This window comes from Pangasianodon hypophthalmus, chromosome 4 (genome assembly GCF_027358585.1).
Source record: "Pangasianodon hypophthalmus isolate fPanHyp1 chromosome 4, fPanHyp1.pri, whole genome shotgun sequence".
NCBI lineage: Eukaryota > Metazoa > Chordata > Actinopteri > Siluriformes > Pangasiidae > Pangasianodon > Pangasianodon hypophthalmus.
Window position 1 is genome coordinate 19,078,879 of NC_069713.1, and position 24,611 is coordinate 19,103,489.

Consider the following 24,611-nt stretch of genomic DNA (forward strand, 5'->3'; position numbering starts at 1 on the left):
GATTCCACAAGATGTTGGAAACAATCCTTTGAGATTCTGGTCCATATTGACATGATTGCACCATATTGACATGATTGCATATTTTCAGGTGCACGTTCATGCTGCGCAGCTCCCGTTCTACCACATCCCAAATGTGTTCTATTGGATTCAGATCCACTGACTGGGAAGGCCACTGAAGAACACTGAACTCATTGTCATGTTCATGAACCCAGTTTGAGATGGCTGTTGTTTGTGACATGGAGGATTATCATGCTGGAAGATGGATAAATTGTGGCCATGAAGGGATGCACTTGCTCAGCAACAATACCCAAATAGGTTGTGGTATTTGAGCGATGATTGATTGGTTTAAAAGGGGCCCAAAAAACATACCCCACACCATTAGCCCACCTCCACCAGCCCGGACTGTTGATACAAGGCAGGTTGAGTTCATACGTTCATGCTGTTGATGCCAAATTCTGACCCTACCATCTGTGTGCCTCTGTACAACACGAGATTCATCAGACCAGTCTACGTTTTTCCAGTCTTTAACTGTCCAGTTTTGGTCAGCCTGTGCCCGATGTGTTCTTCTGATGTTGTAGCCCATCTGCCTCAAGGTTTAATATGCTGTGCCTTCTGAGATGCTTTTCAGCTCTCCACAATTGTACAGAGTGGTTATCTGAGTTACTGTAGTCTTTTCGTCAGCTCTAACCAGTCTGGCCATTTTCCTTTGACCTCTCTCATCAACAAGGCTTTTCTGTCAGCAGAACATTTTTTCTTTTTTGCGCCATTCTGAGTAAACTCAATGTTAGACAATGCTGTGCATGACAATCCCAGGAGATCAGCAGTTATAGAAATACTAAAACCATACTTTCTGGCACCAACAACCATGCTACAGTCAAAATCACTGAGATCCCATTTTTCCCCCATTCTGATGGTTGATGTGAACATTACCCAAAGCTGCTGGCCCGTATCTGCCTGATTTTATGCATTGCACCACTGCCACACGATTGACGGATTAGATAATTGCATGAATGAGTATTAGGAACACCTGTACACCTAAAGTGTTCAGTGAGTGTAATTATACTTAATAAACATTGTGAGTGTATGGTATGCCTATTCCTTAAAGCAAATGACCTCTTCATAACTGCTTGTCTAAGCTATTAATGTTGACAATATTGTTATTCCTGTGGCTCAGCATGCCTTCCTGGCATTTTTAAACAAATATAAATAATCAGCTCTCACTGTAATGGCTCAGTAGCACCATTGAAAGATCTCCCACGCTGACTCTAATTATACATCTTTAAGCAAATGATGCCTATAGTGATTCTTCTTTCTCGAGAGATGCTGCCTTTTATCTTTGTCTGTACAATATAGTGTTGTCCTGGCACGTAGAGAAATGAAGGAGACTAAGAACGAGAAACCTGGCACTCGGAATCTGCCAAATGGTGCATTTGTGTTCCCCTTCCAGAAACTGTTTATAGGCTGAATGTTTTAGAAGTTGCCATGGTCAGCTGCAATAAATCACATAGGAGCTACTAATAAAATTAATAGAACATCTAATGTGAAGTGAGGTAAAATAGGTACTAATAGATTAGACTGATATAGATTAGACTGATACAGATTATATTTTTCATTAGATTTTTATTACATTCCATCTATGTTTTTCACACATTTGAAAACAAGTGGATTATTGTATGTCCTGTTATGAAATTATGATAGAAAAGCCAACTTAATTGCACCCAACATTCTGAAAAAAAAAAAAAAGTGTACTTAATGATTAATAACTAACTGAAATGATTTTAAGGCTGGCTTTGCGTCCATTAATTCTAGTGCACTTTTAGTTCATCAGTTGGAAACTAGTGTCAGGGCTATTGACTGTCAGAAGCCTATGTAGCCAAAGGCTAATTCATGCAATGAGGTCATGCAATATAATATAGAGAAAATTGGTGATCTGCAGGGTCCAATAACCCTTTGCAAATATTGCCCCCGGTGGCCAGTTCTTGCCAAGTTATGCAGAACAATTAAGAGACCATAGATTTTTATCACGTTCTGTGATGAGACAAATCATGTAATCATAAGAAGTACCTGCTGAAAGCTGATTGTCTGACTGCAGTCATGTTTTTGAAGTAACCCAGTCATCATTTAAAATCCACTTAGTTTACCACAATGTGTAGTAAATCAAATTTCAGCTTGATCTGACTTACATTGAAATAGCTCTTCCTCAGGGACTGTAACTCTGTCCCTTTCTCTGCCCATGCCCTACATTGTTTAAAATCTTCTCAGAACCTAGTACTAAAAATGGCTTTAAATTTTCGAGCGAATCCGTACAGCTAGTCCTGAATTATAGCTGTTTGAGTAAACCAAGTTCTCACCCCACTAGGATTTATTGGGATGTTTTTGATAATTTTGCAGTATAAAAAAAAAATCAAACTGGCGAGTCTTCTTGTGTCATGGTTAAATATTTCACTCCAATTTTTTCTGGCTTAAACAATGTGACACCCAAAAACCTTGAATGTTATGGTTTTATACTTAACCCATTATTAGAACAGGACTTTATAGATTTTCTTTAAATGACAGCTATCTAAAAAATTCTCAACCAAAAACTTAAAACAAAATAAACAACCCTGTTAATTTCTTAAAACACCAATTAAATGAAGTAAAATATATTTGCACTGGTGCAAGAATGAATTGTCAGGAAATCCCAATTGTAAATCATTTTAAAAACGCAGTACATGCATATGTGTGAATATTTAGATTTGCAGTCACTGTTTTATGCCTAATTAGGCTGCTGCACCCAAATTATTTGTTCTTTTCTAAAGTTTAACAAAACTAATTCTACCAGACACAGATGGGATGACTTTATGGAAAATCTCACTCTTCAATTCTGAGACACATCTTCACACCACTGCCTCTTACAGCCACATTTGCTGAGCGCTGAAATATGCAAAATCATTGCTTCTCTGCCATCACTCATAATGTGTTTAGTACACTACACATGAAGGAAAATGTTATCAAAAATTGATGGATTAGGGGAACGAAACACTGGCTTCAGTCAAACCATGAAGATGTACTGCTAATGCTCAACATAAACATGTACTGAAAAATAAATTAAAAAGGATTTTGTTAATGTTTGTTGCAAGTAAAACTAGTGCCATTTCTACGTTCATGTACAATTCCAGAGAAAATGCTGTGCTCAGACAAATAGAGCATATAAACTTCAGTTTAGGCTGTTCTAAAGATATAAAGGGCATATGAACAGATTTATCCATTTGTCTTGAATATCAGCATGATTACATGATCATACCCATCACTAGTCAAGTCATAAATCTTCCATACACAATTCAAAACCTTATTCAGTGTTTTTTTTTTTTTTTTTTTAAACTTACAGGTAGCCTGGTAATACATCTTTGTCTGACTGAAATGTCCATGTAATCATTAGCAGAGTGAAAATGAACATCTTCTTTCATTTTCATTGGCAGAGCTCTCCATGGCTGGCGGCAGAAGACAGTAACAAATAACCTGCTTTTTAATAGTTTCCATATTAATTATTTCACCTTCATGCAAGAGCTCAAATCAACTGGGTGAAAAATGTTAAGGTTAGTTTTAAACTTACAGAGGTAAGTAACAACCCATCCCCATTTCCTGATATACATGATGTGTTAAACAATGTAGAACATGGAACACACTGGAACAAAAATACTGGAACATATCGGACTGACAAGTCTTTTCTTGTTACCCAGATGTGCCCTGTTAGATTGACTGTTTAAACAATTACTAGCTCTGAATGCCTACTCTTGGTTTGAGACCTGGGTTTCACCTGTGAAGACTCCATTTGATGTTAAAAAGGCTAAATCAACATGAAGACCAGAGAGCTGTCTATGAGAGAAAAGCAAGGTATTTTCAAGCTGAGAAAAGAGGGAACATTGATCTGAGCCATTGCACAAGCACTGGGCATAGCCAATATAACAATTTGGAATGTCCTGAACAAGAAAGAAACCACTGGTGTACTAACAACCAGACATCAACCAGGTCGACCAAGGAAAACAACAGCAGGTGATGACATTGTGAGGGCTGTTAAAAAAGCCAAAAAACAAGTCGGTGACATCAGCAGCCTCCACAGGGCAGGGGTTAAGGTATTACAAGCCACTGTTTGAAGAAGACTTCAAGACCAGAAATAGAGAGGCCATACCACAAGATGCAAACCACTCATCAGCAGTAATAATCGGAAGGCCAGATTGGAATTTGCAAAGAAATACAGAGATGAGCCACAAAAGTTCTAGAAACAGGATTAACCTCTATCCAAGTGATGTAAAGGCCAAAGTGTGGAGAAGGAGGATCTGCTCATGATCCAAAACATACGAGTTCATCGGTCAAGCACAGTGGAGGTAATGTCATGGCTTGGGCTTGCATGATCTAGAGCTTAGCCCAATTGAGCATGCACTTCACCTCCTGAAGGGAGAAACCCCCCAAAACAAACAACAACTGAAAGAAGCTATGGTAAATGAATGCAATAGTTTGGTGATGTCAGTGGGTCTCTGGCTTGATGCAGCTATTGCAACCAAATATTAAGTGCTATTTATTTTAATTTACTTAAACACTATCTGTTCCTATGCTTTTGCTCACATAAAATTGGGCGATCTGCCACCAAAGGTACCATGCTCAAAGTTAATACATTTGGATGTATATATCAGGAAATGAAAGCTGAAATTCATGATCACCTTTTGAGCTCAAACCCAAATGTCTTGAGTGTATAGCAAGAACAAAAGAATTGGCTTTGCCGTTCCAATACATTCAGAGGAGAGTGTATATAAATGCGAACACATAATTTGCAAATTTTTTGTAGGTGATGTGTGTTTAATGAGAATGCAACTTTCACAGAAATGATAATAAATGAACACATTTAAGAGAAGTTGATGAGGTGAACTGATTTTTTTGGTTCGACTCACTTGGCATTGGTCTAAGTATAGTGTGGTCCATTACATAAAATGAGTTTGACACCCCTGCGCTAGACTGAATAGAGAGAATTCCTGAACTTCACTGCTTTATCCATGTTGTAGCTGCAGTGTATTACCGCATAAACTCAACACAACTGTTCATGCTGTGAGTGGAAAAGATTTACTTAAGACACTTAAATACAGTATGTAGTTTTTGATTTCCATTAATTTTCTTTTCTCAAAGGTTCTAAACTTTAGTACTGATAATGTGGGTGGTGTGAGAGAGCACAGACTGGTTGGAAGAAGCCATATAAAAATGTGAAATCCACGCACTGCTCAGACATGGGAATAAAAATAGTGTGCCAATGAAGAAATTTGAGCTATTTCTATGCACTGCAGTGATGCAGGCACTGAAGCAAATACAGCATTGTGCAGTTTGTGAGAGCTGTTAACACATACATACTCATTCAGATAACACATGAACTCACTTGTAGGTAACTAGAAATATAAAGTTAAATGTCCAGCTAACTAGTGTACTGGACAAATATTGCACAACTGTCTCTGCTGACTTTTTTTTTGTAGATGGACTCTGATAAAATTTGTCAAATTTTTTTAATCCAAGCAAAATTAACTTTCATCCTGCTTCCACTGAGCATTGCTTCCATTAGGCCATATCAGACTTATAGCAAAATTGGAGAAAAAGGAATGCGGGACAGTGGGGATTTCAGCACTCAATTACAGTGCAGGCGCTGATTCAGGAAGTAGTGGGCAAGGATATTCTTAACACTGCAGCAATGGCACCTCCACTTTGCAGAAAAACAGGCAGATGCAAAACTCCAATCTCAGTTAAACAATTAAAGAATGTGACTTTTTGGAAACAGATACTATGTTGTATTGTGAATCAATTACATTAACTAGAGACTGGATAATGATATCTGATGAATGCTTAGCTATTAATTTGATTTGGTGCAGGATCAAACAAAGCAACTGAGCCATTTTTTTTTTAATTTCGCAAATGCATTTTGCAACTGCTTAACTATGCCAGAAAAGGTTCGAACAGAAGACCAACCCTATCTATGCCCAGATGTTGTGCACCTTATCATACAAAATTATGTGCACATATGAAAAAGAAATAAAAGATATAAAAATAGATCATTTATAGATCGTCTATAACAATTAGCAAGTGGTATACTAAGAGGTGACTTCTTCAAAACAACTAATTTATAAATTCTGTTTTCTTCAAACACTTAAAATATACTGTCGAAAATGAAAATTAAAAAAAAGGTTCACAGTTAGACAGAAAAAGTGTAAATAACAGTCTCTGAGGTTGGAACTTTTACTACACTGTAGTTTCATGTTTCCACAAACCAGTCTTAATGGTTGCTGAGCTGTCTGTATTAAGAGGCGACAGGTTCTGTTGCCTCTCTGAGCTTTTAGCGAGTCCGTTCTCTGATGCCAAGTTCAGCCCATATGACTTTGGCTGAACTTCCAGTTCAACAGGGAGGGGCTGCTTTGGGCAATCTTTGACTGAGTTTGACATTTCAGTCTCAGCTTCTTCCCCTACTACACATCCATTACTAACCCCATTGCTTTGGCTGTTAATTGTCCCACTACCAAGGCCGCTTCCCATACTGCTCCGGAGACGACTGCTCCCGAGGCCGTTTACAATGCTAGTGCCTGAGCCTTTGCTGACGCCCCTGTCACACTGGCGGGTGCGACGGGGCAGGCTGGCACTAGCGTCACTGCTGTCCTGCTGCAGCTGGCTCTGTTGGCGCTCGCGGTACGCCAGGTATGCAGCACGCCGGCTGTTGCGGGCATGTAGGCTTTCGTGGTGGTGGCGTCTCTGGGGGACACTATGCTCGCTGCCCTCCACACTGGTGGGCACGTCGTAGGCATACTCCCGCAAAACGGTGAGTCGGCTCGCGCGGTGCGCCCGTGCTCGGTTCTTATGGTGCCTCCCAGGGTGTCCGTTGATGTTGCCGTTGACACTCCCCATTCCAGGGTGGCCACTGCTGCTAATATTGGGACGATACTGGACTTCAACTGGAGCTACATGCATCTTGATCTCATTATCCAACGAATGCTCGGTTAAGCTGTTGTCTAATAGAGCAGTGCCATTGTTTGGTGCAGGAACTGCTTTGCACTGAGCTGCTTCTACTTGCAGATTGGTCAGCTTGCAGCCTTGGGTAGAGTTGCGTACACTTGGTGCACTCTTATTGGTACAAGATGACTCAGTTCCACTAGTATGGCAACGTGCTACCTCGCCATTTCCTGTATTGGTTGACCCATCCCCAGAGGCCCCTGTCATCGGTGCCAGGAGGGCGTCAACCTGCACGGCATACCTCTGGTGTCCAAGGCAGCAGGCCTGTGCCCAGTGGCGGCGCATGTCCTGCCGTATAAAACAGTGATGGCCAACAAGAAAGGCTCCGAGGGCCAAGGCAGCCACACCAAAGAGGCAGGAGAAGGCCAAATCCAGTGGATGCTCCTGAGAAACAGCCAGGGCACCAAACAGCCACAGCAGTGCGTAGAGTGCCAAAGCTCCAGCCACGCCAGCCAGCTGCGCTAAGAACGTGTGCTCATTCTCAAGTGCTGACAGAGATACTGGTCCAGATGCCTCTGCATGGGCAGAGGGACCACTAGCAATCTCAGCCACAGAGAGTCTTTGCTGCTCCTCTGGCTGTTCTTTAAGCTCAAAGCGTCTTTCGGGGTGACGCCGTAGCTGAAGAAGTATACTCAGGAAGTACATGCAGTCCACAAAGATGATGAAGGCCACTGGACCATAGAATGCGCCCAAACTAGGCTCCCACGCCATCCAACAGCTGAGGACACAACACATGATTTTATTTAATAAAGTACATAAAATAAAGTGCACACCAAATACTAGTAATGAGCATTTACATTCATTTAAAACGATTCAAGTGTAGAGAAAGATGTAGATCACACCACAATATGGAGCTGAATATTAATAATGTACATTTAGGCATACAGTGAAACATTTCTGTTTCATTTTTTCTTTCTAATTAAGCAGATGTCTGCTTAGTGTTCCTCATCCATGCTTTTAACCCACTGCTATTGTTTAAGTGGAGCAACTTAAATTAAACACTAAAGAGTTCAGATGGAACAGATATCCAAATCACTCTGCTCTTACACAACTTAAACAGTTATCACTACTGAGTAGTGAAGAATTGGGAGGCTGGGAAACTGGCAGATGCAAGATGGCTAGGCTTTGCCTAAAAATAGATTGTCATAATTAGGCTCACATAACTTCACAGTGCCTCAAGTTATTGCCTTGGTAAAGTATTCATTATTCACATTGCAGCATGTGGGCAGCATATGCCAAAAAAAGCAGGTAGGTATGCATAACTATGAATATGACAACTGTGTCAACTAAAAGATTTAATTGCTGTCTGTTCCCTGCATCGCACTGGCAAGTACATCCACTTCCATACAAGCACAAATATATGATGTCATTCTGACAAGATCGCATATCAAAATGCAGACATGGAACCTATATGTGGAACCAAAAAGTGCACTAACTTGCTAGACTTTTTCACATGTTTAAAAGAGCCATTTAGGCAGTTCACCAAACTTAAAGCAATGGAAGATGCTTTGTATCATCTATTTTTCCACATCGACACACAGGAGTCTCATGAGAGTCAGAGTAATCACCCAAGTCCCGTTCCTATAACGATGGTGATGGTACTCTGAAACAGCATACTTACTAAGGTGCACCAGGCCGACCTCCATAGTTTTTGATGTTAGCAGCTGCAGTTATGCCACAAACAATTATGGGAATGCCTCCACCTATTAGGTAAAACCTAAAGAGCAAATCAGAAAATGAAGCAAACATTTATTCATGACTGTTTAAACAAACAAGGGCCTTAACACAAAAAATACATAATTTAGTAAAACACATCCTTGATAATCTCAAACAGCATAATGACAGACATAAGCATAGATAATTATTTTATCCAAGCAAATAAAATATTTTTATAATTATTTTACCTCAGCATGGGTCGGGGTGGGGGAGGAGGCTCGTCCAGCTCTTCGTATTGTTTGGTCTTGCGTGTGACCTGCTTATAGATGTTCCGAGCTGTGACGCCTGACCACAAGGCTGTAGCCAGTGTGGAGTAATGCAGCACAATGCCCACCTGACACACACACAAACACTCAATTACAAACAAGCATAACAAATTCACACACATCTACACAATTATTAGTGGAGAATGGTACATATATGACTTGGTTCCTACAGCACAGCTGTTTTCCATGCACTTCATAAAAAGAGACTCCTCACTAACTGAGGATTTTAATCAGATGTTTATCAACAAAGAAAGCTAAATATACCAAACTGGATCGATAAAATTCTGTAAGGAAAAGGTTGTTTGAATTGAATTATATTCATGTAGCTCATACCGCTTGGCACACACTGGCATAGGAAGTCTGGTTGATGCCCCCAGCGAATGCAGCACACGTAAGGAGGATATGCAGGCACAGGTTAACCAGCATGTGCCAGCACTTCTTGCTAATACACACAGACCTTTGGACACACAAAATAATGTAATGAGTTAGGCAAGTTCAGTCCAACCTTCCCAGTTACTGTACCAGCATTAAGCAGGTGCCATTTAACAACTGTATGATAACAGACAGGTAGTGATCAACCTTCCAAGTCCAACTTCAGAGATCTATTACTGTTGGTCTAGTATGTCACAGTCTCAGTTCTGTACTTGCCTAAATACTTCAGCATTTTCTGTGCTCTAGCACTGTCAGGGTTCAGTAAAGGTCAACTGTCTCAAGTGAATTAGACAGAAAACATCAATCCAAACTAGTTCAGTACTCAGATTTGAAAACTGTGATGCTAACTGCTATCTCCCTTATGGATGGAAGGTGTTCTTACTTGTGATGATAAATGTAGCTGACGATGATGGCCAGCAGACAGAGACTAAGCATGATAGCTGTTATGTAGATGACTGGGTGAAGTGGCTTAAAGCTGTGCATGGTGGGCTCTGTCCTAGTCAGATCCTGTTGAAGACAAGCACCAAATGAAACATCTAGTAATACACATGCATAAAATCTAATGCCATTTTTTCCCTTGTTGAGCTGCATTTGTCAGTACTCTTATTTCTTTATTCCACCAGACAACATCTACCAAGAAATTCAGTTTGGTACTTTTATAGACAAATGACAAGGACATTTTAGGTTGCAGCCCCTGGTTCACCAACTAAAAGACAAACACTTCTAAGGAGAAGCAAAACAGGAAGTCAGAATTTTCTGTGCAAAATAATTTCCTACTTTACAGATAAACACATAGATGACTGTAGACAAACTATAGATGACTTGTGTTGAAAGAGAAAGTCAGCCGAGTTAGTACTGACCATCAGAAGGGCATAGTTACTGAGCGAGTCACATGAGAGTGTAGTGAAGTTGGCATCATGCTGGAGGATGGTGCAGCCGTCCGACTGCCAGCCACCCTGACCCTCCTGTGCAGTGAAATCCCAGCGTGCAGCCACAGGGTCAATACCCTGCACAAAGCGCCGCAGGGTCACGTTCACCCGACTGCGCAGAGACTGCAGAGAGACACCCTCTGAAAGTGACATACAGGAGGACATTCACATAAGCTCACATCAGTGTGACTAGAAGCAAAACTTCATGCACAATATTGCAACATATTGCTCCTGTGAACCAAGGATTGAAATGACATTGCCATATTTATCCATGCTATTAATTGCTTCAAAAAAAAAAAAAAAAAAAAATGAAAATCCTTCAAGTGCAAAATACGTATTTCCTATGAACCACACCCTGGGTGGACAAATCAGTAGCCTGGGCACAAAGGACAAGGAAATTTAATGTCAGGATGATTTTTTTTTGTTTTGTTTTGTTTATATTCCATTGTAATGTATTTTTTATTTGTATGCATTTGTATTGTACTGATGAGACAGGATCTTTTCAGAATCAGAAACACACAGTTATGTACAAATGCTGATGAATCCGGACAAAATAAAAAGCAGCACAAAGATGTCATCTTTAAATAGATGGAGAGAAAAAGATGCTAACTGTTTCAAGAACAGAAACAGTGGCCAATGCTTTGCTGACTTTATGTCGAGGGCGCAAACATGATGTGCTGCATTAGAAACCCTGCTGGAAAAGAATAATAATCATGTACGGATTTGGTTTCTTTAGTCTGTATCAGTGCAATTAACTAGCTAACTAGCTTATCACACGTTATGTTACGTTAGCTACCCAATTTTAACCCAATCAGTTGAGTTTCCAGGAGAATAAAATGTGACCAGGCAGCAAGCTGGAGCTTTCACTTGCCTGGTAGGCTAGGTATCAAATTTATGATTTGTCCACCCCTGCACAGACCCCTCCTGCACGAATACAAAATATAAACACATCCTACTCAACAACAGTAAGTAATAGTGCTGAGGAGGGTGCTGGTTTGAGGTGATGTAGTTTACCGATCTTGGTGAGGATGACAGGAGTGACAACGCTTCTTCTCTTGGTGGAATTGCCTGTAGGGGGGAAAAGCTTGCCATTGCGGAAAGCCAGCAACTGCAGCTTATAAATGCCATCATCAGCTTGACCAGAGCTCAGCAGAGAGGAGAAGAGAGAGGGAGGCAGCTGTACCGATGCCTCCACTATTGTGTTCTGCACGTATTCAAGGAGAGAGGAGAATGCTGTTTACATACATTTATATACTAAATTATAATGTCAAATAAATGTTTAACTATTGACATAATTCCTACTGCTTTTTCCTCTTTTCTGGATAGTGATTGACATATTATTAAGAATATATTTTATATAAACTGATGCTGCTAAACAAAAGAAATAGGTCAAACACTTAAATATAATATAAAACATAATATAAACATAGAGTATTAGTGGCTAAAGCAGTAGAGAAAGCTATATATTTTGGTGGATAACTAACAAAAAAGAAAAGCAGCACACCTTTAGGGCCAGGGCAGAGAGATTGCTGGTGACATTGCATTTGAAGCTGAGCTGCCGGTCCAGGTTAAAGTCATGGTTTAAATTTCCCAGGTGGGGAATCATAGTGCGCTCTGGTGCCACCTTCTGGAACAGCGTGCAGGTCATGCCGTTAAAACTGCTGGCCTTAATCACATGCGCCTCCACAGCAATGTTGTGGGAGTTCTGTTAAGGAAAATGTCAATCAATACACAACTGAAACAAAACTATAATTTACCAGCAATATCCATGGAAAGTGCAGTAAACAGACTTTATAGACGCACACAAAGTAAGACTGCTATAAAGAGTGTGAAGTCGTGTATGATATTTACAGTGTAGTAAGATCCACTAGACAGCCGGAGAACTGCGATCCTTTGTAGACTCTCAATGATGCGTGAGCAAGCTCGCGCCTCCTTCTGTGCCATCCATAACACTCGCTCATCAGTCAGCATCAGATTACTGGAGATATCCACCATCACGTCCCCTAACTGACAACACCACGCATGAACAATGCTCCATTAATACCACAGTAGTATTCCACATGTACATACATTTAACCTCCACTCGCACACAAACACATTATACAACACCAAAACAAGGGACTCACTCAAGTGATGAAGTATAATCAGGGAAAATGTACAGCACAAGATCCTGAGACATTGTTTTATTAGTCCAGAATACTGAGGGGGAAAATTGCAACACTACTCTGCATTGTAGGTTGTTTTTTTTTTTTTTTTTTGGGGTAATTTCAGAGAATCACCTTTATTCAAAAAAGCTATGAAGTGGAACTACATGCAGGTGTTACATAGTAATGCTCCCATTCAACACAGTGAAACCCAAACCCAGAAAAGTAGGTCCACTGCGATTTTTGAGCTAAATCCCTCCGTTCTGATCTTATCTCTTATAAACTGATCCACAGAATGCATGCTTTGTCTACAGTAAGGAAGAATGTAAGAACGTGAACAACGGTCTTGCCAAATGCTTGTTTTAAGCTGAACTTGATTAAATAATTTATTTTTTAGGGTTTAGGATTTATTTAAGATTCAATCCTTCCATGGAAGCACAAACCTCTTTAAGAGCAAAAGATTTAAAAGTTGGCATTCATTTAGGATTAACAATCATGATTTAAATAAATGAAGTCAAGTAATTATTAAAACTAATTTACAGATTTAAAATATAAATATGATGCACACTGATTATAATAATGTTCTCTCTTGTTTGTATGTGGCTACATTTGCTGCTGGATGATTCACCTCTTTATATTTCTCAGCAAACATCCCAATCTTCTCAATCATCTCAGCCACGAAGATCACATCCACCTTGTCTGAGAAGTTAGGGGCTTCTACTGTGTAAGCCAGAAGCTGCTGTGCTGTATGCACTGCATTTGTCAGGTTCAGAGCCATCTATTACACAGACAGGACAGAATTCAATAAAAACGAGGAATGTGATCATATAGTACAGCAGACAGAGGAATTCATCTAAAATTAATACTACTTATCTAGAGTGATGAGATATACGTCACATAAAGGTATCTGCTATATTAAAAATATGAGTCATTTTTAGTACATTTTTGGCAGTTCTGCGTAGGATCATGTTTGTATGTTTAGAGAAGTGTGAGTAGTAGGCTGGGAAGGTAAAAACAGTTCTGAACCTGGTTGATGATGTGAAGCACGCGGGTGGTGTCCTTCATGTACTCGCAGCGGGAGTAATCCTCCTCAGCCCAGTGCCCACTGCGGTCACATCGTCTCCTGGCACGTCGGTCTTCAGCCGAGCTGCCCGAGTAGATGCCTGCGCCTGTTACCTGTCGCGCACAGGGCAGGTACGCCACGATGCCTGCCAGTGTGCGAGGCCATCTGCAGAGACATCAGTCATGATGGAGCTTAAGCATTAGAAGTGATTAACATAAAATCTGTCACCTAAATCCCCCTTGGCTAATTACTGAAGGCTAGTTTCTACAGAAGATCCCGGATAATACTCTTTCTCTCTATTAGGGATGTAACCAAACAGATAACATATCTGGATATAAATACAAATATGACTGTGAAGTGCACTATTTTTTTTTGAAAGCTTGACAGAAAAGTTCACCGGGCATCTGACGTGCCTCTGAACTGGGATCCTGCAAGACATAAAAACTGTGCACGAGCAGGAGGTTTTTATTTTCATGTAGGCGTGAGAGAGAGGTCAGTGCTTTAAATTAGGCTAAGTTTGTTTATATTTTGAGAAATAGATGCAGCTAAAAACAGACCCATGCAAATTTCTAGTTGACCAATTACGAATCTGTGTGACGTTGCTGAGGTTGAGGGACTGTCAGAGTAAGAAGTCACGGACCATGCTGACATTTCTACCTCTGTTTTTTTCCCCCCCAGTGTTTACGAAGGCATAAATTCATATTTAATGTTAGTGTTCAGGCCACACTCACATCGAGTTCAAACTCAAATACAGTTAAAGATATTTGGAGCAGTAAACAGATATAGTGTCATCGCATTACACTCCTGGCACTCTATGTAAGACTGCTTTTCCAGCCACTAGAGGGCAACAATGAGCTAAAATTCTCAAGCTGGACCAGTACACTTTTACCTGTTTATGTTATAAATTATGTTTGAATCCGTGCTTCTGAGGGAAATTTTGCTAAACTCACCTGTAATCTCCTTTATTGTTGGACACCCTTTCAGGAGCACAGTATTTGGCAGAGCTCTCTAAAACAACAATGTGCACCATGCGCGTGTTGTTGCCTCGGCTAGTGCGCACTCGACACTCCCAGTCTCCCGTGAAGCCTGGCTGGATGTTGGAGATGGTCAGAGCACTGTGAAAGGAGAGGAGAAACAAAACAACAGATTGTTCACAAATGACACTGTAAGTGTTGTAGTTTGGCCTAAACAATCACATCACATCACACAAGTGGACACATGCCTTGAATTGATATGCTTGTATGCAGACTTGTATGATTAGTTACATAACGCTTGGCTTCTGTGTCTCTCTCTCTCTCTCTTTTTTTTGTAATCCTTGCTTGCCTAATTACTGCAGAATTTTGAAAATATAGATCTTTATTCCAACACCATCCTCTAGCTCCTTTATGCCGCATTACCTGGCAATAAGGGAGCAGTTCTGCACCATGCTCTTTTCTATGTAGATTCCCTGTGTGGCATCAGACTCCACCATCTTGCCATCCTGATACCAGAGCACCTGCATGTCCTCGTCCACAAAGGAGGCCATGCACTGGAAAGGCAGGCTGTCCCCCTGGAAAACTATTTGATGCTGGGAAGGAGTCATTTGGAAAGAGGGGAGCTCCAGAGGTGCATCTACAGAGACAAACGGTTAAGAGTGAGAAAATGGGTGTGTTTACTGTCAAGAGATATGACCCATTTTTAAATCTGCACCTTTGTGCTCTTTGTTTCTCCTCTTTTGTAATAGTTGCTTTGTTTTTCACCGTCATCCAAGTGAGTGTATCTGTTACCTACAACCAATCAGGTGTCCTCAAACAACACTGAACTCTTTCTCCAGACAGATTAAAGTTAACCAACCTGAGCACCCAGACTGAGCTGTAATGTGTGTCTGGAAAAGCAGCCAGAAAAAAGGTTATCACTTTGCTCCATTTATATCAATGTTCTTATTGCACAACCTCCACAAAATAAGAGAGCTGTGATGAGTATTTAGTGCCAAACCAGTGTTTTTAATCTTATCTATTAGAGCAGCCTGCATTGTGAGTCAAAGGGCCAAGTGCTGGGTACTGGTTAAGCACTGCAGTGTGTGTACTGAAATATTCCAGCAAAAACTGGCTCAAACTTCCAGATAACACATCAGTTCTATTTATTAAGTAGTAAAAAAAATTACATTAATTACATTCAGTGCATGGAATATTTTATGAAAAAGGTGGAAATATCAAGTAGTCTAGATAAAACATTTTTAATTTCAAATGAACTTAATGAAAATACTTGTCCAGTGTATCAAAAAAAAAAAAAAAAAAAAAAAAATCCACATATCCCTGTGGCAGTTTATAATGCTACCTTGTTTTCCAAAACTACAGGGTTCAGTTTCTATGTAATAATAATATAATTTCAAGGATACCTTGTGATTTGTAATACTGGCATACAGTAATCTGGTTATTTTCTTCATATAAGGCAGCTTAGTTAGAACAACTGCCCCTTTTTGGTAAGTGTGTGCATGTTTGTCTTCTTACCACAGGTGAGCATTTCAGGTTTAAGGGAGGTTATGAGCTGGCCCTGTAGTGAGCGAGGGTAGGAGCACCGCGTGTCCTTCACTGCTATACCCTTCTCTTTAATCCAGCGCACCAGCCATTGCAGGTTACAGTCACACAGTAGATAAGGGCTCTGAAACTCCCTAGTGAGTGCGCATAAACACACACACACACACACACACACACACACACACACACACACAGTCTTAAATCAATGAAGTGTAGGCAGCAAAACTATGAAACTACTTTTCATACCACAGCGTGGCTGAATCATGGAATGTGACTGGCCAGATTAATTTTCTACAACAGCACTGACAGCCATGCTGGCTTCAAGGCAAATTCTAATACTAATTTGTTTTTGTTTCTATAGGGACTTGTATGATAGACACTTCACATAATCTAAGCCTGATAATAAAAATCTCATTAAAAACTTGGGCTTGTTAATATGGTGAAGTTTTCTTTACAAAGTTGCTTATGTTACATTTATGGAATGAGTCGAGAGTGTCAGTGGTTTGTTCATTTTAAATTATTAAAATAGTAATAAATTCGTTTGTCAATTAGTTCTTTCTGGGTTATCTGTAACATGGCAAGCTGTAGGATTTTTTTGTCGTTTTAACTTCAAGAGAGAGAAATAAAGAGGCTGGAATGTGATAACAAGAATGAACTTGTTTTGTGGACATTCCATAACATTAAATGTAAATACAAACTGATCAAAAGTATGAGGAGTCGTTCTTTAATTAATAACAAAATGTAAATGCTGGCAGAATGATTTGGTAAAAGAGGGAAAAAAAATTATAGGAAAATTATCATCTTTAGCCCCCCGTTAGTGCTGGGCTGCATCATGCCACCCCAGCATTGACTATTTTCCTATAACAGCATGCCCTTATGATATTAGATTTCTTACTTATCTTTCGCTTATTTTGAACGTTTTCCCCCCTCAACAGCATGCTCTTATAATAGCAAGTCATGTACTTGACTGGATATTTCAGTCACTTTATCTAATCCATTGAGACATAACGGTCATAATAATAATAATAAAAAAAAAAAGAATAATGTGTTACATAATATCTGGGGTGAAATCACCTAGTGCATAAAAAACAAGATTTAAATGTGCCTATATTTGAAATATGGGGATATAAATTCAGTTTACTCACAGTGTTTTCAGAGAAACGAGGCTGTCAAAGGTCCCTTGAGAAAGAGATGAAAACATGTTCCCTGAAAGGTTGCTGAAATGACACCACAGGTGAATTGCTACATTGCATATGAGAATCAGGATCGGTTAAATCTAGCATCTGAAAAGCATCCCTTTCCAGTTTAAAGTAATTTACTTTTTTAAGACATTGTAGACAAAAGTTTTTTCATGTTTTTTTTTTTAAATACAACTCTACTGTTTTGTTGGAAGTTGGTTAGCAAACATATATATCATGATACATATCATGTATTGTAGAAACGTCTTTAAGTATTGTGATGTGTTTCTTTTCTGTCACATTGCTCACCTGTAGTTCAGAGAGGTCTAGCCTGGCTTGTTTCTAATTCCTCATAGCTGCTGCTATTTATCTCAACAGATATTTACATAACAGCTTAATCTATTCTCATCTGAGAGTTTTAATCAGAATGACAGCTTTATTTTCACATGGATAGCATTAGCATCACCTTCACGAGGTGGAGCGGACACACAGGTGTGCGCACTGCTGTTGCTATGCTCGAGGGAGGCGAAAACTAACATGCTAATCTTACAACATCTGTTCCTCAATTTAGAGCCCAGTGAAGGGCAATTACATTCTCAATTTCTAGCCAAATGCCTAAAACACTTCTAATATCCTCATTAGTGAGCCCTAAACACAGCTACTGAAATATAAAAGGTATCAAAAATACAATACAAATAAAGAAAACCTACTGGCCACCAACATGATGCTGATAGAGTAATAGATAATAAGGAGATTTACTTACAGTTTGACCAGATTTGTGAGGCCTTTGAATATATCCACATTGAGGCAGCCAATACGATTATTGGATAAATCCCTAAAGAAATGGGAATAAAAAAAGATTACATCAATTACACAGACATTAATACACACTAAGCACTAGGCAGATACATAATCTGCTGATGCCAGAATCAGAAACAGAACAGAGTCACTGTAGAAGACTGACATATCTCTGGCTTCAACTTATCAAACAAATCTGGCTGACTAATCAGTGCTGTTACTCCTGCTTATGACTAGTACGCTCTAGCTAGATACACTATATGGCCAGAAGTTTGAGAACACTTGATCACACCCATATGTGCTTGTTCAACATTCCATTCCAGACTTAGTCCCTCTCTGCTTTTAAAATATCCTCCACTCTTCTGGGAAGGCTTTCCACTAGATTTTGGTGCATGTCTGTGGGGATTTGTCCATTCAGCCACAAGAGCATTAGTGAGGTCAGGCATTGATGTTGGGTGAGGAGGCCTGGGCTGCAGTCAGAGTTCCAGTTCATCCCAAAGACTTTCAGTGGGTTTGAGGCCTGCACAGTTAGAGCTCTGTGTAGGCCACTCCAGTTCTTCCACACCAATCTTGGCAAACCATGTCTTCACGGACGTCACTTTGTGCACAGGACTATCATCATGCTGGAACAGGTTTAGACCCCTTAGTTCCAGTGAAGGGAAATTGTAATGCTACAGCATACAAAGATATGCTATCTTTGAGACAGCATTTTGGGCCTCATATGGGCGTGAATGTCAGATGTCCACAAACGTTTGGCCATATAGTGTATTTTGGACATTTCAGGGACCAGTCCTGCACATCTAAGTCAACACTATATCATTTCAAAGCGTCAGTAAAACTGATCATCAGATGAAAGCAAAGCTGCTAGCACAACTTGGCAAAAGTCTTATTTTGCCTTCAGCTTTTCACATCAAAAGAGAGAATGGTGATGTCGTAACTGTCAAAATTTCAGGTTCTTTAGCATCCAGTAGTGCATCAATTTTGTGTGATGTTTGAGAACCAATTTTTAGGTGATTTAGACTTTACCCGAGTATAAAAATGAACACTTAAACAATTACTTACTCTTACTTGATTACTTGATATTTCATAATAGATGATACATTTACATTTTCTTTCAGACATTCCAAGCATTTTTTTTTTTTTACAAATCTAAGAGAGATTTTTTTTTAATCTACCAATCTGTGCATTTAACTTTATTTATTAAATATATGTAAATCATACAACTAACCATACTTCCATAGAAGACTGTCTATTAGTTTCTTTACTTAAACAAAAATTTAAAAAAAAGAGAGAGAGAATATGATCACATGAACAAAGTCATGTGAAAAGGTAGGAAGGCTAATCCCTCCCTAACTCTTGTAATTTTCCACACAAAATGAGACGTCAATTTTAACTAATTTGCTGAAATGTTAGGGGAAAAAAGAAATCCTGACTTCTAATTTCAGTCAAAATAATTTACATTTAAATACTTAAAGACTGCATTTATGTGTATTCAAGTAGAGTGTACTTCCACTCTTAATTTAGTAAGATTTTGACACAATAACCATACTTACATAATTTTAGTATAATTTTTATAGTATATATTTCTCTATAGATTTTTCCTGTACCTTTAAAGTCATGCAGTTCTGACATGACAAATATACAACAACATACATGAAGAAAACTTGCACCCTGCACAAATCACCACAGAAAACTCTGCAGATTTTGTGATTTATTACTTCCACTGAGAAAGTTGACAGTGACTCTGAACATCAAACGGTATCTCAGTGCTACTTTAGGACTCTGCTGCTGAATAACGATTTCAGGCTGGTTTTGGGTTGTATGGAAAATTCTTTGGATTATTTAAGTGGGGTGGGAAATCTGATCCCAGCTCTAAGGGAAGGAAGTGGACAGAAACATGTTACATATTTAAGTCAAAGCACTCTTTCATCTAGCCGTAACGATTCCAACATGCCAAATGGGATAAGGCTTGGTGTTGAGCTTCTCTCGCTAACATGACATGTTGGCGTCAGAATGGATTTACTACGCCCTGCAGACAGCCACTCTAACTCAAAGGCAACTGCCAGAATCACATGTTAGCTTCTTGTTCAGCTGATGTCTGCTTGTTGACTGGGCGAACAGTAGCTGCCTTTTACTACTGTGGGTTTTAGGGAAGAGCTTGGGAATTTATGGCAAGGAAATTCCACTCTGAAAAGAAGCCAATGGTGTGTTGTAGTAAAGAAAGCACACTGAGGAACTATTTTAACTTTAGATCCAAAACAAAATGAGCGCAGTGGAGTAGGGGCTGCTAGAAAAAAAAAAAAAAAAAAAAAAAAAAAAGATGTTCAGTAAACCAATTATTACTTAGTGTAAGACACCCATCAGCTTCAGCTTCAAGACTGTCAGTATGATAGTAGCTTGAAAGACTAATATCAATATGAGCCTATCGTTAAAAACCATGTGACCAGGCTTTAACCAAAAGATTTTCTCTGTTATAGAAAGTATGATAAGCTGTCCTAGCAAAAGACCATTTCTTCACTTGTTCTTTTTCAACTGTCTAATTCACAGTCGCAGTACTACCTTCACTGGCCCCTTTCTCATCACCTGCATGTCTTTGAAGCCCTGTTTCTCCTGATTCATTCTTTTCATTATCGTTTCATCTTCCTTCTCCAGTCCTGACTCAACTTTCCTTCATCTTTTTAATCTTTTCATCTCTTTCCTCCACACTGCTCTTCTAAACTCTGTGCCTATCCCTCTATCCCGAGGCCAGTGACTTGTCTCGAAATGTAACTGGCTGGGGAAATGTAATTAGCTGTTTTGAGATGGGAAAATTAAATGCAGATGGGAAAAATTTAAGTTTAGACTGAGGAGCGTTCACACACAGGGACTCTTTTGTTGACAGACCCCTCTACTGACCGAATTTAACCAGCTTGTGTGCTTTTCGTGTTCTACATGTGAATGAACATGATCATTCCTTTCCAAAATCCAAATTCTACATCCAAAATCTTTGTTGTTCTTCATGATTAGACAAACTGACACTGATATTACATTTGCAAATATGTATGTAAAGTAAAGGTAAAGGACATTATAAGGAAGTAACATATGTGAATATTTCAGATAAAGCATTAACCTATAACCTATAAACCTATAACTACACTTTACCTTGAAAATTATTTTAAAAAATTCAGCATCTCATGCTTGAAATATCCTTTTCCATGACATATCCATTTAAAAAGGTTATAAAAAAAAAATGTACATTTTAGTTTTTCCTTCACTCAACACTGTTACCTGTACACATTTACTTCTATGAAATATTTTAAATCTTCCACAGACACGTTCAGTAGCTGCATCACTCAAATTTTCTGCAGATTATGGGAAGAAGAATAGTAAGTTCTCTTTCTCGTTTCATCATTTTCTTCCTTTTCAATGGTATGATAATAATTGATGAGGTCATTTTTAAAGTACTCCATTACCAAATTCATTCTAATTAATTAATTAATAAAAAAAAAAATCATTGTCATGTCATATCCTCATGTCAGTAGCATGGATGCTAGTTAACCACATTTTGTGTATTTGCTAATTCCATTCTTTAAAAAATAAAATAAAAATAAAAAAACAGTTGTGTTATTTAATTAACAGGAAAATTCAGCCACTCTCAGGAAAGACTTCTTGTTAAAAAAATTTTTTTTGATTACTATACACATTTTCTGAATAGTAAAACAAATGTTTTTAGATTCATGTGTTCAAAGACTGCAGTGGCTAAATGACACCCATCATATAATCACCCAGGCACTGGTCTTACAATGCTCTGAATATGAGCCATTTCAAAACTTGCTCAACAGGAAATGGCTTCTGCACTATTTCTATTCATTTGCTTGCAATGTGCCTTGTCAAAATTCTATTCAACATTTTTGGCACAGTATGTCAGTATGAATAAAAATGTGGGCCTTAAATGGAGAAATTCACTGAACGCTCACTCTCTCATGAATATTAGACTGCTATTTTGGAGCAGATGCATATTTCTCCATTTAGGCAGCCAAAAAGTACTTTATTCTGGCTGAAAATGTGACATGTTAGCAGTCTCTCTGTGCACACAAGTGTGCATGTGTACATTTACACTCTCACCACACATATATCCCAACCGATCAAAACCCCTCTTGTTATCTCTCTCTCTCTCTCTCTTTTTCTCACTCGCTCTCTCTCTCACCCACACAAACCCACCCACACACATACACACACACACACACACTGCCCCAGTACACTGTGCAAGATATCACACTCAAAACCAATCATTACAAGAAACACATGAAATGAGGGGTGGTCTTGAAAACCCCAGTGGATGTTGCTGTGGTTGGCACACTGCCAGAGTTTGTCAAAATTGAGTTTTTCTGTCTCAATGTTAAGTAATCATCAATATATTTCAATATTTTATTTACTTTCTAATCTTGCCCAGGCTATGTTCCCACAAAGATCACATTGGGTAAGGAATCAGTTTAACAAATGCCGCCAGTCTGCCTTTGCTATATATGTGCTTCTGGTTAAGATAAATGTAAAAGAGAAACCTGTAGTTTTCAGAACTATATATACACTACAAAATATGCAAAATTTATACAAAATTTACACCGTGTGAAGGGTAGGCCACAACACATACATACAATACCTTCTTTTGAAGTAAAATGTTAAAAAAATAGTCTGAATTTTACTGCACACTTGACAAGATCACTCATCTTGTGAGAAAACAAAAACTAGCATTAAATATTCAAGTTACACTTGATACATGTTTTATGCAGGCATATAATAATATAATGCTAGAGCAACCAGATAGAGTAAACAGACAATGTCCACAACCTCATACAAGCACCCAGTTAATAAACACAGCAAATGATTAATTAAGTGTGGCGTTAACGGCATCAAGCAAGATACAATATTTACTTACAGTCTTTTAAGAGCAGTAAGTCCAAGGAAGGCTCCTGGCTCAATGCGGGTGATGATGTTATTCTTTATGTCCCTAGAAAAGAAAGCAGCAGACAGGAAACAGTAAATATTACTTCTCCTTCCAAAATTCACTTCATACACAATTAATTAATTAATAATTATACTATCTTCAACCTATAATAGACTACATTAAAATAGCAAACCAGCTGTTTATAAAAGGCTCGATAAAAAATAGTTTTGAATGTCATGTCCTCAACACTTGACACAATAAGATTGAAATCACATGACCTCCTTGGTAACGCTAGCCTAAGATTCAAGAACTTTGTCATATACACAAGTTTCCTTGTACAGTGAAAGTCATAGTTTGCACACTCATAGACGCTGCAGTAGAAACTCAAAAGATAATTAATAACAAATAAAATAATGACAAGGTTAAAAAAACGAGTAGAACTCAATGCCACTGGCATCAAAAGTCTAGTGTTCTTGTTACTAATTTGTATGCCAGAAATACTCTTTAACATATACACCGATCAGCCACAACATTAAAACCAATTGCCTAATACTGTGAAAGTCCCCCTTGTGCCACCAAAACAGCTCTGACCCGTTGAGGCATGGACTCCCCAAGACCTCTGAAGGTGAAGGTGTGCTGTGGTATCTGGCACCAAGATGTTAGCAGTAGATCCTTTAAGTTGCGAGGGGGGCCTCCATGGATCAGACTTGTTTGTCCAGCACATCCCACAGATGCTCGATCAGATTGAGTCAACATCTTGAACTCTTTGTCATGTTCCTCAAACCATTCCTGAACAATTTTTGCAGTGTGGCAGGGCACATTATCCTGCTGAAAGAGGTCACTGCCATTAGGGAATACCGTTGCCATGAAGGGGTGTACTCGGTCTGCAACAATGTTTAGATAGGTGATATGTGTCAAAATAACATCGACATGAATGCTAGGACCCAAGATTTCCAACAGAACATTGCCCAGAGCATCACACTGCCTCCGCCAGCTTGCCTTTTTCCACATGATGTAAAAGAAAACATGATTCATCAGACCAGGCCAACTTCTTCCATTGCTCCATGGTCCAGTTCTGATGCTCATGCCTACTGTAGGCACTTTTGGCGGTGGACAGAGGTCAGCATGGGCACTCTGACCGGTCTGCGGCTACGCAGCCCCATACGCAGCAAGCTGCAATGCATTGTGTTTTCTGACACCTTTCTATCATAGCCAGCATTACCTTTTTCAGCAATTTGTGCTACAGTAGCTCTTCTGTGGGATCGGACCAGACGGGCTAGCCTTCGCTCCCCATGCAGATCAATAAGCCTTGGGGCGCCCATAACCCTGTTGCTGGTTAACCAGTTGTCCTTCTTTGGACCACTTTTGGTAGGTACTAACCACTGCATACTGGGAACACCCTGTAAGACCTGCTATTTTGGAGATGCTCTGACCCAGTTGTCTACCAATCACAGTTTGGCCTTTGTCAAAGTTGCTCAGATCCTTACACCTGCCCATTTTTCCTGCTTCCAACACACCAACTTTGAGAACTGACTGTTCAGTTGCTGCCTAATATATGCTACCCCATGACAGGTACCACTGTACCAAGATAGTCAATAGTTAATCACTTCTGATAGTTATTCACTTCACCT

General features: G+C 39.3%; 1 protein-coding gene across 1 annotated transcript in view; it reads right to left on the reverse strand.

Moving 5' to 3' along the window:
- Positions 1–4,816: 4,816 nt before the first annotated feature.
- Positions 4,817–24,611, reverse strand: part of adgra3 (adhesion G protein-coupled receptor A3) — a 34,783-nt gene continuing 14,988 nt past the window's right edge. Inside the window, exons 3-19 of the mRNA XM_026936913.3 lie at positions 22,972–23,043; positions 18,022–18,093; positions 17,226–17,297; positions 16,054–16,214; positions 14,962–15,175; positions 14,515–14,679; positions 13,528–13,729; positions 13,130–13,279; positions 12,209–12,364; positions 11,862–12,062; positions 11,372–11,561; positions 10,289–10,497; positions 9,811–9,935; positions 9,330–9,453; positions 8,919–9,064; positions 8,636–8,731; positions 4,817–7,732 (exon numbers count right to left, since the gene is read on the reverse strand). Of these exons, the coding sequence (XP_026792714.3) occupies positions 6,253–7,732; positions 8,636–8,731; positions 8,919–9,064; positions 9,330–9,453; positions 9,811–9,935; positions 10,289–10,497; positions 11,372–11,561; positions 11,862–12,062; positions 12,209–12,364; positions 13,130–13,279; positions 13,528–13,729; positions 14,515–14,679; positions 14,962–15,175; positions 16,054–16,214; positions 17,226–17,297; positions 18,022–18,093; positions 22,972–23,043 (3,835 nt within the window). The 3' untranslated portion in view covers positions 4,817–6,252. The remainder of the gene's footprint in view (positions 7,733–8,635; positions 8,732–8,918; positions 9,065–9,329; positions 9,454–9,810; positions 9,936–10,288; positions 10,498–11,371; positions 11,562–11,861; positions 12,063–12,208; positions 12,365–13,129; positions 13,280–13,527; positions 13,730–14,514; positions 14,680–14,961; positions 15,176–16,053; positions 16,215–17,225; positions 17,298–18,021; positions 18,094–22,971; positions 23,044–24,611) is intronic.